The sequence below is a fragment of the Aphis gossypii genome, chromosome 1 (genome assembly GCF_020184175.1).
Source record: "Aphis gossypii isolate Hap1 chromosome 1, ASM2018417v2, whole genome shotgun sequence".
Taxonomy (NCBI): domain Eukaryota; kingdom Metazoa; phylum Arthropoda; class Insecta; order Hemiptera; family Aphididae; genus Aphis; species Aphis gossypii.
The window spans coordinates 31,183,795-31,203,285 of NC_065530.1; the positions used below are offsets into that span (position 1 = coordinate 31,183,795).

General features: G+C 27.3%; 2 protein-coding genes across 5 annotated transcripts; one reads left to right on the forward strand and one right to left on the reverse strand.

Annotated features, from left to right (window-relative positions):
• The first annotated feature begins 134 nt into the window (after window positions 1-134).
• Window positions 135-13,868, forward strand: LOC126548843 (uncharacterized protein DDB_G0283357-like). Of its 3 annotated transcripts, XM_050199369.1 has the most exons (5): window positions 135-327; window positions 4,523-9,187; window positions 9,254-9,403; window positions 9,646-9,941; window positions 13,266-13,868. In XM_050199369.1, the coding sequence occupies exons 1-4, from the start codon at window positions 283-285 to the stop codon at window positions 9,673-9,675; spliced, it is 4,890 nt and encodes a 1,629-aa protein (XP_050055326.1). In that variant the 5' UTR covers window positions 135-282; the 3' UTR covers window positions 9,676-9,941; window positions 13,266-13,868. The 3 variants fall into 3 exon arrangements, with proteins under 3 accessions (XP_050055326.1, XP_050055328.1, XP_050055322.1); XM_050199371.1 differs by lacking the exon at window positions 135-327 and having other exon boundaries at window positions 4,457-9,187; window positions 9,254-9,443; XM_050199365.1 differs by lacking the exon at window positions 135-327 and having other exon boundaries at window positions 4,457-9,187.
• On the reverse strand, window positions 12,725-18,668 carry LOC114130464 (protein king tubby). 2 transcript variants are annotated; one of them, XM_050199393.1, is made up of 9 exons: window positions 18,336-18,668; window positions 18,125-18,248; window positions 17,244-17,345; window positions 16,733-16,893; window positions 16,510-16,677; window positions 16,209-16,430; window positions 15,988-16,105; window positions 15,753-15,905; window positions 12,725-13,309 (listed from the first exon to the last, which is right to left on the reverse strand). In XM_050199393.1, exons 1-9 carry the CDS (start codon window positions 18,381-18,383, stop codon window positions 13,203-13,205), a joined length of 1,203 nt encoding a protein of 400 aa, XP_050055350.1. In that variant the 5' UTR covers window positions 18,384-18,668; the 3' UTR covers window positions 12,725-13,202. The 2 variants fall into 2 exon arrangements, with proteins under 2 accessions (XP_050055350.1, XP_027851244.2); XM_027995443.2 differs by lacking the exon at window positions 12,725-13,309 and adding an exon at window positions 13,334-14,828 and having other exon boundaries at window positions 18,336-18,666.
• Between the last annotated feature and the right edge of the window lie 823 nt (window positions 18,669-19,491).

The window sequence follows — 19,491 nt, forward strand, 5'->3', positions numbered from 1 at the left end:
AATTGGTTAAAAATTATTTGTTTATTAAAAACTATATTTTTGTTACATGCGCATACAATAATATCAAATTGATTGTCAAGTCATTGAATGACACCACTATGTGATTTAATTGTTTTAATATTGATTATACCTTTATTTGTTAATTTTGGTAAATATTTACTTGATTTCACTCATTGATATTGTATTGATTACACAGTTTGAACATATGTATTTAAATTTTAAATGTTAAAAATTGTATTCACCTCATATAAAATCAAGGATTTTTAGTTGACATAAAGAGTTATGGGAGCAGTAAATTATGGATTCATTTTTTTTTTGCTATCAAAGGTAATGTATAATATTATTTTAAAATATAAACTATTTATGTATTATTGTTGTATGTTACTCAAAACTTACATACACTGAAGTTCTTTGTAAGTACTAACAGACCAATTTGAATAAGAAATGGTGGGTTACGTTAACAAAATAGAAAACATTCTTTCCTAAAATACATTCTCACAATTTTAAACAATCAAAAATAAATACTTTTATTAATATAAATTAAAAAGACTAATGTATCACTTGTTAAATTATCTTTTACAATAAAATAATAATAAATATATATGTAAATAAACTCGACATTTTTACTAATTAATTTTTTTTCAAACCCTGTATAAGACACTTTTCTGCTTAAGACGCTTTAAGAGAATAAATTCTTTGAAGAGTGTCTTAAATCAGTTTTACCTACTGTACCTAAACCATTAGGGTAAGTATAATAAGCCAGTGGCGAAATTATGAAGTGTGATTTGAGTGTCGTATTTGTATCACCCTATATATTAATATAGGTACTTATTTAAAACTATACTATAATACTATATTATATTCTATAAAAATAATCTTAAAGAACTCGAATCCCTTATGCTAGCAGTTATACGCTCTAAAACATAGCTAAAATAATATTTTAATTCGTAATAATAAACACTATGTGTTGCACAAATATATTATATCTATTGTGGTAGGTACAAACATAAACTACCTACTGATCAGTGGAATAATATTTTATAGCGGAACAACATTGCACATAATCAGTGTTGTAACGTATATAACTATAACTATATTTATATGCATGCAAAAATGTATACATCTACTTAATACTTATATTGAACATATCATAATGGTTGTAATTAGAGGTACTTATGGTATTATATATTTATATAATCTAGAAAAAATTATCCGAGGGAGAAATACCTATGGAAAAAGTACCCAAGAAAATAATAGCCGAAAGAAAAAAGCTCGTGGTATTAGTACCACACTATGTGTATAATAATAAATTATAAATAAGATCTATAAATCAATGTAAAAAATTAAATACATTGTTATACTATACAGGATAATGTTTGTCATAGTAGTATAATAATAATCTGGCCACTCTTACTCGTATAAAATAATTCAGAAAATATAGTATAATATCGTTGATTGATTTTCGATAATATTTTTAATGGTTGTGTATTATTTGCAGACTACTGCATAATTATAAATAATAATTAATACAATGTACCTAAGTCTGAATTTTTTAATTATTATAATGCAATTATGTAATTTTACATTAATAATAATTATCTATTTTTGGGAGACAACTCGTATATAATTATTTACTACCCGATCATAATAAGAGATAACTAAACTGTATAGTATAATATATTAATTAACTAACCAATTTCATCGGGTATATTTTTTATGGGTATTTGAGGTATTTCTTCCATGGGTATTTTTAGATTCTGAACAAAGTGATGAATGTATTGATTTTACAATGGTGTGTGTTTTTTTTTTTTTTTTTTTTGTGTCTGTGTACAGCATAACTAGTCGAAATAATGCTCCAATTTCAAACAATGGGGGTGGTTTCCGATGTAAAAGTGAATATCCTTGGTGCATTATAGAGGTAAAAAGTTAACATTTTCCAACACTTTTAAAAAAAATCGAGAAAAACAAAAAAAAAATGACGGAAAAACGGCAATTTTTACGCAAAACCAGTTTTCGACCAAATCGATTTTTTTTTATGGTTGTAATTCAAAAACTAATCACTGAAAATACTTGAAATTTTCACCAAATGTTAATGTCAGTAGTATCCGTATATAGTTAAATTTTCAAAAAATTTTGACTTTTTTTGAGTTATTTATAGACCACTGAAATTTTCGATTTTTTTGAGAAATTTTTTTTAAGTGTCGATAAAAAATTTTTGGATGACCAAAAAGTTTTGAAAATTTAATACAAGGTTCCTTATGAGTTGTTTTTAATGTAGCTAAAAAAAATTAAAAATCGTTAGTCACAATTTTTTTTTATAAGCGTTTTTAGTTCAAATTTTTACGAAATCTGTCGAAAACGCGAAAATTTGCAAGTAATTTTGAAGTTGAAAAATCATAAAATTTTTTTCTTTTATAACTAAGTTTTGAAAATTTGGTACAAGGTTCTCCATACATTTTTCTTCAAATATCTGTAAAAAAAACTCTACCGGATTCAGACAAAAAATTTTTACGAGTGTTTGAAATTTAAATTTTTACAAAAACCGCGTTAAATAACAGTTTAGCCTCAAACGATTTTTGATATTTGTTATTATTCAAAAAGTATAAGTCGTAGATACTTGAAAATTTTACCAGTTATTAAGATTCGCGTTTTCTTTACGTGATTTAAATTTCAAAATATTTTGACTTTTTTTGAGCTATTTATAGACAACTGAAATTTTCAATTTTTCTGAAAAAATATTTTTGAAGTGTCGATAAAATTTTTTGGCCCTATCAAAATACTTGAAAATTTAATACAAAGTTCCTCATATGTTATTCTTATAGTGATTAAAAAATTATAAGAATACATAGGCACAATTTTTTTTTATTAGCATTTGAAGTTCAAATTTTGACGAAAATTCGTCAAAATTATGAATATTTGCGAAATATTTGAAGTTGAAAAATCATAAAATTTTTTGTGTTTATAACTAAGGATTAAAAATACAACACTAAGTTTTCCATAAGTTTACCTTCAAGTATCTATAGAGAAAACTCGAAACATCATTATAGGAAAAATTTTAAGTGCGTTTGAATTTTAAATTTTAACGAAATAGCGTAACGATAACGATTTATCCTCAAACGATTTTAAATATTTGTTATTATTCAAAAAGTATAAGTCGTAGATACTTGAAAATTTTACCAGTTATTAAGATTCGCGTTTTCTTTACGTGATTTAATTTTCAAAATATTTTTTAATATAAGCTGGTTTTTTTAAACCACCTTTTTTACCAACCACTAGAAATTATATCCTAGGCTGACAAATCATCTTCGTTCAGAATCGTTTTTCGTATACAATGATAACTATCATTGGATTCAAATTTAACACTCCTATAATATATAATAATGATCCATACGGCACCTAATGTACAGCAGAGCGGTACTCACTTGCCCACTTTTTAATGATTATAAGTATTATAGTAGGTATATATTATATTAAAGACAAAAAATTGTTTGAAAAATAATAAGTAAAATGTAAAAATGTTTCAATCTAAAAAAAAACCATGACTAAATTTGGCCATTTCAATAAACTAATATTACCAATTGAAACTATAAGTATTACAGTTTTTGTATTGTATTATTTAATTTTAGTTGTTTTAGTTTAATTTAATAATGAACATAATATAATTCATAATATTATTGTACCTTAAGGCTTATCGTTATCGAAAACGTTAAGTAAACCATTCAACAATTTTCTAGTGTATTTTGATAATCCAGTATTTTAAGATCTTAATAACCCTTTGTAAAATTACGTCTAAATGATTTATAAAAATTCACTTAAATAGTATATATTTAACGTTGATTTTCCCATCTTCTTGAAGTAGTGAATTTTATTTCTACTCGAATCACTACATATTATGAAGGTTCTTGTGAATAAGATTTTTACTAAAATAGTCATCTGAATTGCTTTCTTATTGGGCTACAAAAAAAAAAAAACAATTCAATCAACACAAACAACTCAGGAAAGATGCCAAAACCTTCAGTTTTGAAATTTACAGGAATCATTTTATACTACAAATTGTAAAAAGAAATTATGGAGGATTACTATTTTAATACTACAATAAATATAAAACAATACAATATCATTGAATTTTGATACAAACAAAATATAAAAACTAAAGAGAATCTTCACTACATGCAGATACATCGGTACATGTATAATACCTATACATTGTATATGTCTTGTTTCTACTGAATATAGTTGACATAAGAATGTCAATGTCAATTTGGTATTAGAATAAAAAAAAAAAATTAAAAATAGTAAAAATAAAAAAAATAAAAAATAGTTAAAAATAGTTAGATTAAACTAATAATATAATAATATATATATTTGTTTTATACATTTTTACATAGCAACCGGTTGCTATAACAATCAGTTGCTATAAACAATCGCCGTCTCAAATGGTAACATTCTTGGTGTCGCACAAATTAACAGAATGACCCCCAGCCATAAGACATATACATGTCAAAACAATTTTTTTTTACAGATTCTAAATGTTAAGTGCTTACCAAACAATCCTCCAAATTCAATACCGTTTCACGGACAAAATGTACCTGCAGCGCCTAACTCTTGGACTGGTCAACCAGCCCAAACAGTTCTTCAAGGAATGACAAATATTTTCGATGCAATGAATCCAAACCCATCACATAATCCATATGTGAATAATGATGATAATCAACAAAACATTAAATATGATCAACAATATTCTACGCCGCAACCGTATAATTCACCACATTATAACAACTATAATCAACAATATTTTATGTCACAGCCGTATAATGCACAACCTCATAACTATAAACAACAATCTCCTGTGTCCCAACCCTATAATGCACCACTTTATAACTATGAGCAACAACATCCTGAGCCCTCAACGTATAATGCACCACAGGTTATTCAAAAAAATCAAAACCAACACTCTAAAGAACCACAGTTATACAATTTACATCCACCATCACAGAGTAGTGGACCAACAAATTCTCAGTCTTTCGGAATACTTGGACCTTCGCTCAAAGAATACCAAGAACAATTGCCGTCAAGTATAAATCAACCAATAGAAATATTACCAGCTTTTGGTCAACCTATAAATAACGCTAAAAACCAAGAAAACATACAGCAATCTTCTACCCAAATTCCTCCTATCCCAAATCAATCGCAATTGTCTCAAATGGCATCAAACTTATCGAATCCAATAGTCAAAGAATCTTCAAAATCTAACGGATATAATATTGATATTAAAGAAGCAGAATCACCAGATTTTGGCAAACCTAATATTAATGCTAAAAACCAAAATATTATTCAACAATCTTCTCCACCGATTCCTCCTATCCCAAATCAATCACCATTGTCTCAAATGGCATCAAACTTATCGAATCCAATAGTCAAAGAGTCTTCAAAATCTAACGGATATAATATTGATATTAGTGAAGCAGAATCACCAGATTTTGGCAAACCTAATATTAACGCTAAAAACCAAAATATTATTCAACAATCTTCTCCACCGATACCTCCTATCCCAAATCAATCACAATTGTCTCAAATGACAACAAACTTATCGAAACCAATAGTCAAAGAATCTTTCACTCCTAATGGATATAATATTGAGATCAAAGAAGAAGCACCAGATTTTGGCCAACCTATAAATAACGCTAAAAACCAAGAAAACGTACAGCAATCTCCTCCCCCAATTTCTTCTCTCCCAAATCAATTCCAACTTTCAAAACCAATAGTTAAAGAATCTTTCACTCCTAATGGATATGATATTGAGAACAAAAAAGAAGCACCAGATTTTGGCCAACCTACAAATAACGGTAATTACCCAGAAAACATACAGCAATCTCCTCCCCCAATTTCTTCTCTCCCAAATCAATTCCAACTCTCAAAACCAATGGCTAAAGAATCTTTTACTCCTAATGAATATGATATTGAGATCAAAGAAGAAGCACCAGATTTTGGCCAACCTATAAATAACGCTAAAAACCAAGAAAACGTACAGCAATCTCCTCCCCCAATTTCTTCTATCCTAAATCATTTCCAACTCTCAAAACCAATAGCTAAAGAATCTTTCACTCCTAATGGATATGATATTGAGAACAAAAAAGAAGCACCAGATTTTGACCAACCTATAAATAACGGTAATTACCCAGAAAACATACAGCAATCTCCTCCCCCAATTTCTTCTCTCCCAAATCAATTCCAACTCTCAAAACCAATGGCTAAAGAATCTTTTACTCCTAATGAATATGATATTGAGAACAAAAAAGAAGCACCAGATTTTGGCCAACCTACAAATAACGGTAATTACCCAGAAAACATACAGCAATCTCCTCCCCCAATTTCTTCTCTCCCAAATCAATTCCAACTCTCAAAACCAATGGCTAAAGAATCTTTTACTCCTAATGAATATGATATTGAGATCAAAGAAGAAGCACCAGATTTTGGCCAACCTATAAATAACGCTAAAAACCAAGAAAACGTACAGCAATCTCCTCCCCCAATTTCTTCTCTCCCAAATCAATTCCAACTCTCAAAACCAATGGCTAAAGAATCTTTTACTCCTAATGAATATGATATTGAGAACAAAAAAGAAGCACCAGATTTTGGCCAACCTACAAATAACGGTAATTACCCAGAAAACATACAGCAATCTCCTCCCCCAATTTCTTCTCTCCCAAATCAATTCCAACTCTCAAAACCAATGGCTAAAGAATCTTTTACTCCTAATGAATATGATATTGAGATCAAAGAAGAAGCACCAGATTTTGGCCAACCTATAAATAACGCTAAAAACCAAGAAAACGTACAGCAATCTCCTCCCCCAATTTCTTCTATCCTAAATCATTTCCAACTCTCAAAACCAATAGCTAAAGAATCTTTCACTCCTAATGGATATGATATTGAGAACAAAAAAGAAGCACCAGATTTTGGCCAACCTATAAATAACGGTAATTACCCAGAAAACATACAGCAATCTCTTCCCCCAATTTCTTCTCTCCCAAATCAATTCCAACTCTCAAAACCAATGGCTAAAGAATCTTTTACTCCTAATGAATATGATATTGAGAACAAAAAAGAAGCACCAGATTTTGGCCAACCTATAAATAACGGTAATTACCCAGAAAACATACAGCAATCTCCTCCCCCAATTTCTTCTCTCCCAAATCAATTCCAACTCTCAAAACCAATGGCTAAAGAATCTTTTACTCCTAATGAATATGATATTGAGAACAAAAAAGAAGCACCAGATTTTGGCCAACCTATAAATAACGGTAATTACCCAGAAAACATACAGCAATCTCCTCCCCCAATTTCTTCTCTCCCAAATCAATTCCAACTCTCAAAACCAATGGCTAAAGAATCTTTTACTCCTAATGAATATGATATTGAGAACAAAAAAGAAGCACCAGATTTTGGCCAACCTATAAATAACGGTAATTACCCAGAAAACATACAGCAATCTCCTCCCCCAATTTCTTCTCTCCCAAATCAATTCCAACTCTCAAAACCAATGGCTAAAGAATCTTTTACTCCTAATGAATATGATATTGAGATCAAAGAAGAAGCACCAGATTTTGGCCAACCTATAAATAACGGTAAAAACCAAGAAAACGTACAGCAATCTTCTCCCCCAAATGAATATGATACTGAGATTAAAGGAGTAGTGCCAGATTTTGACCCAGTTATATATAACGCTGAAAATCAAGGAAACAAACCATCGTCTGCTCCTGATTTTCCTCCTAATCAATCAAAAATATCTCCAATACCATCACAATCATCTTCGAAATTAACGCCTAATGAAAATACTATGCAGATTAAAAATGACAATATGTCATTGAATTCTCTTTTAGGTCTTCCAGATGGTCAATCAGAACCACTTATTAATGATTTCGCGCAAAATGAAGATGTTTTAATAGATAATTCTCAAACAGATATACAATTATTTTTAAATTCAGAAAATAATCAAGATGATTTTCAATTAGTAGTCAATGATATGCCGCCACAATTGCCAATGAACGTGCAAGCAGCAAATGCGATTATTGATTCACAATCAAACGATTTAATAAGTAATATGGATTTAAATAATGATACTGAAAATCTACAAAATACATCGAACGAAGATTCATCATCTGAAAATGTTGAAGATACTGAATTAAATGAAGAATCAAAATTAAAAAAAGCAATGTCTGAGTCACTAGTTGTTGCGTTAGATGATACCGATACAGAAAATGATGAACTATATACATTAGGAAATTTGGTATTTGACGTACCACCATCAGAATTGGATAGACTATCCAATTACGATACTTCGTTTATTGTAGACACAGAAAATCCAAAAAACGTGAAAGAAGATAACGCTAAAATAACCGTCTACGCCAATCCTAATGATGTTCATATACTTCAACTATCTCCTAAACAGTCATCAACCAATGATAATAGTTATCTAATTAATAATAATTTATTAAATACTCCATCAACAGAAATGCCATTATGGTATTCCTCATTTCCAAATGGTGCTGATTACGTTCAACATTTTAATTCAAATACTAATAAACAAAAATCTAATTCATTTTTCAATTTTAATCAAAATCCGGCTTATAATCAAATTCCAATGAACCTAGAAAATAGTAATTATTTTAATCAACAAGCTGCCGTTGATCAAAATCAGATGACATCTAAAATACAATCACCTGGTTTGTCACTAGATGATAATCAACCAAGTTCTATGGACAGCAGTGGATCTATTTACAAGAAAGTAGACTTAAAGAACCTTACTCCAAATAGTTCTAATTCGTGGTCTTTATTAAAAAAAGATTACACAAAAAATCTACAGCCAAACCAAAACGACAGGTATACAAGTGGTGATGGTACAACACGCACAAGCTTTTTTGGAACACCATTGTCGTCTTACCAAAATAGTAATCAGGAAATATTAAACTTACCTTCAAACGATATGTTTGTACAAAATATGATATCTGTAATTTCAAATTCGGTTCAAGCACCGTTAGACGGTACTAAAGCAATATTTGACATCACAAGTGCAAATTTTCCACGTTCTTCAGTGAGTCATATAATTCGTTTAACACACGCTATCGTACGATCTGTGATGCTAAATCTTCGGCAGACTTTAAATACATTCATGAAAATTTTATATGTAAGTTACTCATCTAATTTGGGACTATAGTTTGTGTTTTATTTTTAATTTTTTTTAAATGTTAAGGGTCATCGAGTTAAGCGAGATTTCAATCCTTTTGAGGTCTTACATAATTTACCGGGTGCTCTAGTTAACAAATATTCTCTCCAATCTACTGCTGCGCCGACGACGAAATATATAAATTCGCCGTACTATAATCAACCGACTATACGGCAGGTACTTCCGTAAAACCACAATTCATATTAATTCTACCCAGGCACGTATACAGAGAGGTTTTGGGGGTTCACCCTCCCCCCTCCTCCCTGAAAATTAATAGTTTGTAGTATATTTATATCATCATTCAACGATAAATATTGATTATTGTAAATTTCTTTTTATGAACTTTTTTGCGTACCTGCCTAATTCTACCTACAAACGTGTTATCTGTACAGAGCAAACTACAACAGCTTTATTTGCAGGCCAACAAACGACAGCAGATTATTCTATGAGTCAATCTGTAACCAAAAATATGTTAGGACAACAACAGGCGTACGGTAACGAAATCGACAGGAATTACTACGGATCGCAAAATAATAACATTGGAGTCGTACCGCAACCAGCGAGCACTCAAAATTATGTTTTAAATTCTTTGATGGATGCGATCACCTCTGCAGTACGTTCAAATGTACCTGCTCCGTACTCAATCGACAGCCCCGAAGTAAAACAATACACCCAGCAAGTGATCTTAACTGCTGAAATAGTTTTTAAAAATCAGGTAAGAGTAAAAATTCGCTCTAATGTTATCTAATTGTTTAATGATATTTATTAATTATATATACACGTAACAATAAAAACTTAAGTGTGTGGGTAGTAGGTAGGTGCATTGTCCACGTAACATGTTGGATACTATTGTCTATTGAATTGTAGTTAGCATAAAAGAAAATGGAACTGATTCAAAAATGTATTAAACTAGCTGTTTAAATATTTTTGAACATCTTAAATAAAATATTTTTTTATTTCGGGAATAAGACAAGTTGGGTCAAATTTTATTGACTCCAACATTTTTTTAAGATTTTAAATACTACATGGTCTACATATTGCATATAAAAATTGGTTAGAAAATTGTTTGAAGAAGCTAAGCTTTAATTATTAGGCATACTTATGTAGGTAATTATCATTTATTAGTGGTGTGTAGACGTGTAGTGGAGCGTATACGCAAGCACATGGCGTATACTCACTAATTCTCTGTTTTTCTGTATATACTTATAGAATAACACATGATACGTGGTATACGTGTAAGGGAATATATTTATTTTACAAACTTATTTGATAAATAATTATTTTGAATCAATAAATAAAAATATAATGAGTCATTAACTCATAAGTCCGGATCCATAGACCATATAGTATAAGGCAGGAGTGGAAAACCTTATGAAATTTTTTTTTTTCGAACGTGCTATGAAAAATATTATACGTATACATTATATATTCAATATTGACCGATAAAAGCCTGCATGCTCGAAATATTTTTACCTATTATGTATATTATAAATTATAATATAATAATATTGTAAAAATATTTTAATTTTTCCTATGCCTTCAAAATCTTTTCGCGTACTATGGATTTGCCATTCCTGGTAAAAATTCTATGTCCGGATCACACTATGCGTTTTGTCGGTTCGACCGCTACATGTTGCGGTGGGAACCGATGGTTTTTTTAATATGGTTCCGCAAATCGGTCTAGTCTGGCCCCGATAACGCGTTTGTATTATATTAAAATATTAATCATAGATGTTGCGGATCGGTTACGTATTATTGGCAACCGATAAAACGTATAGTTACGCATAGTGTGATTCAGGCCATAATATATAGGTTAGTAATCATAAAAAATTAAAATTTTATATAATAATATATTTCTAGGAGTATGATTTTAGACTGTAGTTTTAATTGCGGCAGGGTAGTAATTAGTAAATGCAATTATTATAAATATAAAAATAATAATAACGTAGTAGGTGTATAAGGGTTGGTTGTAGGGAGTGTAACTACGTATTTATATATATCATGCACAATATTAAGCGTATACTCACTAAAAAAAAATTACGACTACATCACTATGATAATTATGTAATTTACTTGTATGCTAATGACTAATAAGACAACACCTTTAAAATGATAAATACTCATTAATAAGATGTTTAACTTTTTTAGTCATTTTTATATCTTTTAACATTAATAATAATTATTAATAGGTACCTAAATTTAAACATAATAATTTTATCAAAATTAAATCATATAAATTAATATAATATATATTTTATTTTTTTAATAAAAATTACATCAATATCGTGGAATATGTAAATATATTATATTATGTTCAGTAGCATAAGCCATAGATCCATTTTAATTTTATTTCACAATGATTTGATTCTTAATACGGAGGTCGACGTATTATAATATAGGTAGGTACCTCGCCACCTGGGCCTGGTTTATTTTTTTTTCATTTCACATTGAGGTCGGTATTGTTGACGTATTAATATCGCCTGACAGCTGACAGTTCAGATTGTCTTACACAAGTGTAAATACATTAAATACGACAACACAAGCAATTTGAATAAGTAAACAGTTTTATTTTCAACACGCTATATTATGTTATAAAAATATCAAAGTTCATCAATATTTTTTCTATTCCTACATAAAATAAATTATCCCAAATAAATATTTGTTTGGAACATTAGTAGGTACGCAGAATTATCAACTTGTTGCTCAGATATTTGCATAACAATTTGCGACTGATTAATAAATGTATTGATTGATAAAGAAAATTCTTTATTATCTATGACCAGTGGCATCACGAACATTTTATAATTTTCTTCACAAGGGTAAACATTGAAGTTAACTACCCATCCACCCACCAATAAAAAACCTGCCGATATACCTAAATATTAAAATTAAAAATAATAAATTATAATATTTATAACATTTATAATACTTATACATTATAATGATGTTAAATACAAAAATATTGTACAATCCACCGATCTAACAAAATAACCTACCCATATAACCTAACCTAAATTTTTTTGGGGCAATTGCCACAAAAAAATAAGTTTATCACACCACTGACTGTAAATGATTGTATTGATTATTGAATGTAATGAATGTCTCTTTTATTAACTTTTTTTTGTGTCTGGATTATGAAAGCACTGTTGTTAGTAGAAAAAAATGATTTGATCATCAACTTTGATAGAAGTTTCTGTTATAAAATTGGATCTTTTTGTAAATCAAAATTAAAAATTATTATTATTTTTTTGTTTAATTATCAGGAAAATAATACACTCATATGTTAAAATTGTAATATTTTTAATACAATAATTCTTTGGTAACCTTGGCTACCAAAAAGTCATACTGTCTTCAATTTTTTTTTTCATAAGTATCTATGAAAATATTTTGACATGGTCAATAAGCTTAACAAATGTAGACATTAAATACTATTATAGTATTTTCTTATGTTTTTCTAATCATTTAAGTACTATGAAAAATAACTTAGTACATAGTAAATATAGATAATATGTACTTTTATTATAATTAAATATTAATATAAAAAAAGAAATGCAACATTTTCAGCAAAAATTAAATCAACCAACCGTAATACTAATAGAAAAACAAATTACATTAATAGAAACATCAAATAACATATTACTATGAAAATGTACTTATATAACTAATATGCTGACAGACCATTTATGTTTAGAATCATTTTTCATATATTGTAGCGATTAAACATTGAATTCAAATTTAACACATGCATTATAGTGACTAACCAAATAATAAGATATACCCGACAAGTACTGTACAGTAGAGGAGTTTTTTTATTTCCACACTCTTATACTTAAATTATGAATACATTCAAATTATAATACCTTTGATTTTCAAGTTCCCTTAAATAATTTTAAGTACTCAGATTTTGATTTTTTTATAGCATTTAAGGATTATCCTTCCGTGTATAGTATTTATGTATTTTAATCAATTAAGTATCCTAAGTCAAAATTATTTTAATAAAATATATTATATTAATTATAAATATATTTTTAAATTTCAGATTGATAACATTCTTCATGGACAGTCGCCAACGTTGAATATGTACTAAAAAATAATAAACCAATATAATTAGTTTTTTTTAATACTTTTTATTTATTTTACAATTAAACATTTACATAAACAATATGATGTATAATTTAAAAAAATGTATAATTATTTAGTAATGTAAGGCACAAGTGTAAGGCACTTTTGTTTGTATACACAATTACCAATTAGCCTAATATAAAGTATAGTTGGTACAATTAGTGCAAAATAGATATGTGATATTTGTGATATGAGGACAATTACAAAACTTAAACATAACAAAATTATTTATTAATCAAAATAATGTATGATATAAAAATTGCCGCAGTTTATATAAATGTATTAAATAATAAAATATTACTAATACACAATTTTATAAAAGTAAAAACAAATATGCAGAGATTGTATACTGTACATTCTAAGTTGCATAAGAATAATTTAAAATTTGATTTGGGAAAATTAGAATACCTAAGTTAATGTCATTATTTAATTTAATATAAAAATAATAGAGTATATGAGTATACATAGACTAGTAAAGGACAAATGAACTAATAAAAATAAATATTTTTAGGAACACAAATCATAGTTTTTTTTTTAATTGAATTGGCATATTTCTATGGATATTAAACCTTATAATTTATAATCAACAGTATTTCTGTGTTGCACCTGCATATTTATAAGTGAAGACTATTTTCTCTATTATTTTGTATGTACCAAATAATTTAGCCCCCCCTCCCCCATTATTTTAATGCTTTAACCAGCCAAAATTAAATTGAAAAATATCTTATAAATAATTCTTATAATTAATTAATAATTTAACTTGAATGAATTAACAACAAAATAAAATACCAGTTTCGGTAAGTTACAAATTTTAAGTAACAATAACATTAAAAGGTGTTTAATTTAAAATATGAGATTTAAAATTATTAAAAAAAGAAATTTATAATATTAATACAAAATAAAATAATAATACTCGTATTGAAATATTTATCCAGCACAGTACAATTTTAAGTAGTAAATATTACATTAAAACAACCTTTATTCAAAACTTTTCAGCTCATAATGTTAACATTATTAATGGCAGTGTTCAAACAATCAATGTAAATAAATATCATAATATTCCATTAAATAATAATATAAAAAAGGATTCAATTTTTAAATAATATAATTACTCCATGGCATTCATTAAAAATTATAAATTTAATTTTAACACATAAAAAATACTAAATAATAATATGTAATGAATAAAGACTAGAATAAATTGAAATTTTTGGTGCAAAAATATAAATAAGTAGGTGAAAGGAAATAAAAAAAATTATAGTTAACTAAAATCATTAAGTATGAGATTTAAAATCAAAACTTGATGAATTTTTAGAATTTTAAAATTGAAGTAAAATGTATTATAACTATTCACAAGCTAATTTGCTATCAAAACTACTTAAAGTGATAGCAAATGCTTGCATTGCACACAATGGATATCTGTAATCCATTGTAAAGAGATCATCTGAAATTCGACCAAATTGCAGGACAATGTAATCAACTGAAAAAATAATAAAGTAAATACAGTTTTTTTTTTTTAAATACAATAAATTTATTATCTGTCAGATAATAAAATTTTCATACAAAAATCCTAATTAAACTTTTTTGGTGGCTTAGAAAATAAAATTAAATAGTCTGGTGACACTCACTCTCATATAAAAGTAACTTCAAGTAACGATAAATTTTTATCTATTTTGGTCAGATCATACCAAAAGTAGCTTTATTGTGTTAATTTTAGCAAAAATTTAGGTAAGTGGTTGTTCTAATTATTATAAGTGATTAAGTAATGAGAGTTTGGCATTTGGCATGCGTTTGCCACATCCATTTCCTGCTACTGTGTGCAGTATTCCCTATGTCTAAAGTTATTATTATACAAAACAGTACAATTTCAAAAAGGTATTCTAATATTTTAAATTAGATATTGTAATTAATAAACATGGTGTCAATTATTGTACACTTGTAGTATACATATAAATTTAATAATAAATTATGTCAAAAAATAAAATGTAATTTTTGATATCTTCCTACTTAACATATTTTACTAAACAGTTAAGTTTATAAAAAAATTTGACACATAATCCATAATTAATTATGATCTTTTGAAATAAAAGATAATTAAATTTAAAAAAAAAATGTTCATATATTCCTTAGTTTATGTATTTAAGAGTCGCATTTCCATATAAATTTGGTTATTATTGTGTATATAATATTTAGTATAATATTTATATATTATTTTATGATAAAATAATGTGTTATTTAAATGTATCTTGATTTTATAAACTTTTTCAATGTATTTATCTAGAAGACATGAGGAATACACAGGTTATATATTAAATTGATACCTAATTTTTCAAGAAATTATATGATAATAATCTAATATCTAGGTATTCTAAAAATTACAACTATTTAATAGTAATAAACTCACCATCATTATCGTGAACAATTTGAAAGTTTTTAACTGAAGCCTGTGTAACTCGCCCATGAAAATTAAGAACATATGATTGAGTTTCTTCATTCCACTGTGGTGTTTTGTTATGTAATTCTATCAGATCATCCATATTTTTTGTTCGATAACATTCTATACATAAAAGTTATTAAAGAATATAATCCTTTATTTAATTTAGATAAATGTGAAAATTAAATTATAATTGAATTATTACCTAATAGTGAACTATAGTTATCAGTAGTGGCGACTTTAACTCTTTGGTGGTTTTTATTCATACCTGGTATGACAACAGTCATTTTACGCGGTCCCTTGAATCCTAGCACATTTGTTTCCTAAAAAATAATATATTGTTTATAAAAGATACAATTTAAAAATAATTATCTTTTACAGTTGATTTTTAAAAAGCAATGTATTGTAAATTATTTGTTAACTTACATATACTACAGCTGCTAATTCTTGTCTTTCCTGAACTCCTTCTACAGACGACTTATATGGTGACGTACCATTATCATAGACAGTGAACTGAGTACCAATTAGGTTTGATCTAAGCTTACCAACAAATGAATCACCTCCTCTAGATAAATCAGTTGGATCTGTTGATATTAGATAATTTGATGTTCTACTTTTTTTACGTTTACGAGCAGCCAATAAAAAAATCTATAACATTAAAACAATATAACAATATAACAAGATAGTATTGATTATTCAATATTTAATGGTTTTATTATTAATTTACTTTTGATCCATTTCCTTTGTCTAAATGTAAATAATAAGTAGGATATAACCCTCGATCCATGCCTTTTTTATCTCTAGTTATACGACATTTAAAATGAACACCTTGGGCGGCAGGTTCCAGGACAAATGTATCTAAATTTCCATACACATCTCCTTCCAATTCATTAGTCTATAAAGCAAAATGATAAAAAATATCATACTATTAAAATATTCAGGTAACTTACATCAGTAATGGTCGAAGAAGGATAAATAAATGGGCTGTTTTCTTTAATGTGTATTGAACTTAAATTTTTAACTGGAGAAATAGAACAAGATTCTTCATCTTCAGTATCTTCAGATACCCTACGTTCGTCAACAGTCATCTCAGCTACTTCTTTTCTCATATCTAAAAATAAAAAATATAAATATAAATTACAATATTTATTTATTTAATCTATTCAACTATGGAGATTTAAATCTATATTTATTTAATATACATCCCAATTGGTGTTATTAACATAGAATACAAAAACCTCAAGACTGAAAACATAAATGCATAATTTATCTATTATATCTACTTTACATGCCTTAAAATTACACATATTACAATAATTGAAATTAATCAAATTCAGTGATGAACTAAAGAATGCATAAAAATGGTATAGATAGTTAATTTATGATAAAATATAAAAAATATAACTGTCATCAAGATTCTCTCAAACAATATATTATAATTATAAATATAACTTTACAAACCTTCAATAACATCATGATTAATAGAATGCCTTGATACACCTAATATATCACTGGAGTCTGGACTGCAATTCATCATAGCATATGTTAATGGACCATCATAACCTAATAATTAATAATGTAACAAATTAAATAAGTCAATAAAATAGTATATTCATTATTATTATTCTATAAGTATAAAATATTACTTTAATAAAAAAATATATAATTAAAACTAGAACTATGCTATAGAGACCTATATTAACTTAAATAATGTATTTTTTATGTTTCATTAATACAACTTTACTGAAATTAGAACTTGCTAATGATAATAGTAACTAGTTGTAAGTCTAACTTATAACTTTTTGATTTCATCTGTTTAGAAGACAAAAGAATTGAAATTTAATTTATAGCATATGAATTACTATCTATAAAAACAAGAACATAGTAACAACCCAGAGTTGTTCAATACTAGAGATGATGAACCTATATCATGCGTGTGCCAGAGTGACACGCACATGATCTTTAAGTGACATACTCAAGTTTAGTTTTTTATCTTTCATCTATGGATGTAAGAATTTTTAAGTTTAATATGTTGACACACAATGAAATAAAACAAAAGTACAATTATTTTTTTTTAACACACAGCTATATAAAAGTTAGGTATGTTCTATACTAAAATCTAGATTATAGATCTTTTGTAGTTTTAAATTAGATAAAAATATAATATATTTACAACCAAGCAACAATTTAATTAAGAAATAAACGTGTTAGACCTAAACACTTTAAATAAATGTAAGTATTTATATTTATTTGAATTTTACGTTATGAATAGGTATAATTTGTAAAAAGAAATTAAACCAAAAATATATAAACACTGTTGCTTAATTATTAATATTACTTACAATTCATCTCTAGTGGCCTAGCAGATTTAGGCCTTATTCTTGCACTTGGCATGACATTATCTGATGCTTTTATTATCTGTGGAGTTTGTCTGACCTGCCTCATCTTCATTTCCAATAGTTGTTTCTGTGAAAATACAAATAATTAACTATATTATGACACAAATGAAAAAGAGAATTTGTTTTGGTAATGGAACATTTAGATGGTAAGTACTTGTTGTTCCAGTGTTTGGTGACGAATGTTCCGAGTAGTAGCAGACATAATTGAATTGTATGTATGTCACAAATGCAAAACAACAAAAAAATACCAAAAATCGTAAGATGTCACACGTTCTACAAGACTCATGAACTGAAGTAAGAAAAAAAACTTGTTAATAACATTAAGCTGAAAACATTAAACCGTTGTAACTATTTTTTAATAATCTCTATTAAAAATTTAAATATTCTTTAACTTAATGAAATTAATATTTTATTATTATAAATTATAATATTCATAAATATTAAATAATCTTAAATTCTTAACATGTAATCATATCATGGGGGACCGGACATTATGAAAAAATATGTTTTTTTGTTTTGTAGTGTAATCTAAACAACATTTCAAGGAAATAATATAATACTACATTGTCAAGGAGTACCTATAAATATTGTTGTCAACAACATTCATATTTGGACGGGACCATTACCTATTGTTCTACAATGCTTTTTTCGAAAGTAAACTTGTGCGAATTCTAAATTTTACATTTTTTGTTCCGATACAAAATGGACGAAAAATACCTGATCCGATGGAATTTTTTTCGTTTAAAATATGATTAAAGAACGTTTGTACGATTTTGGTACGATACATTTGGAAGGAAATGTTCATTCGTACACGGTACACGACAGTCTTGGATTAAAAATTTATCATAAAATTAATGTGCGGAAAATAATTTGAATTGCATGTGATCTACTCATATACTTAATGTCATACTTTGTAAGAAATTACATGAACCAACTTATAGGATATGAGGGAGGGACCCCTTTTACCCCACCCTGGCTACGGGCCTGATACGTTATAATAATAACCGCACTCGCTTTAAATCGATTTTTTTTATAAATCTAATTTTTATACATAAATTCGTTTCACTTCATTCTAATACCAAATAAACAAATTTATTTTTGCTTTTTTTTAATTATTTCAGCTGTGGATTTTGTAAACCTGTGTTTATTATGCTATTGTAATATATATAAAAAAAAAATTAATAATTAATGTAAAAACCCAAAATGCAGACTAAAATAATAGTTATATTGGATTATTATTGATTTTGTTATCGGTTGTTTATTAAAATATGTATTAAACGTATGGATATTTGTCGATGGTCGATCTACTT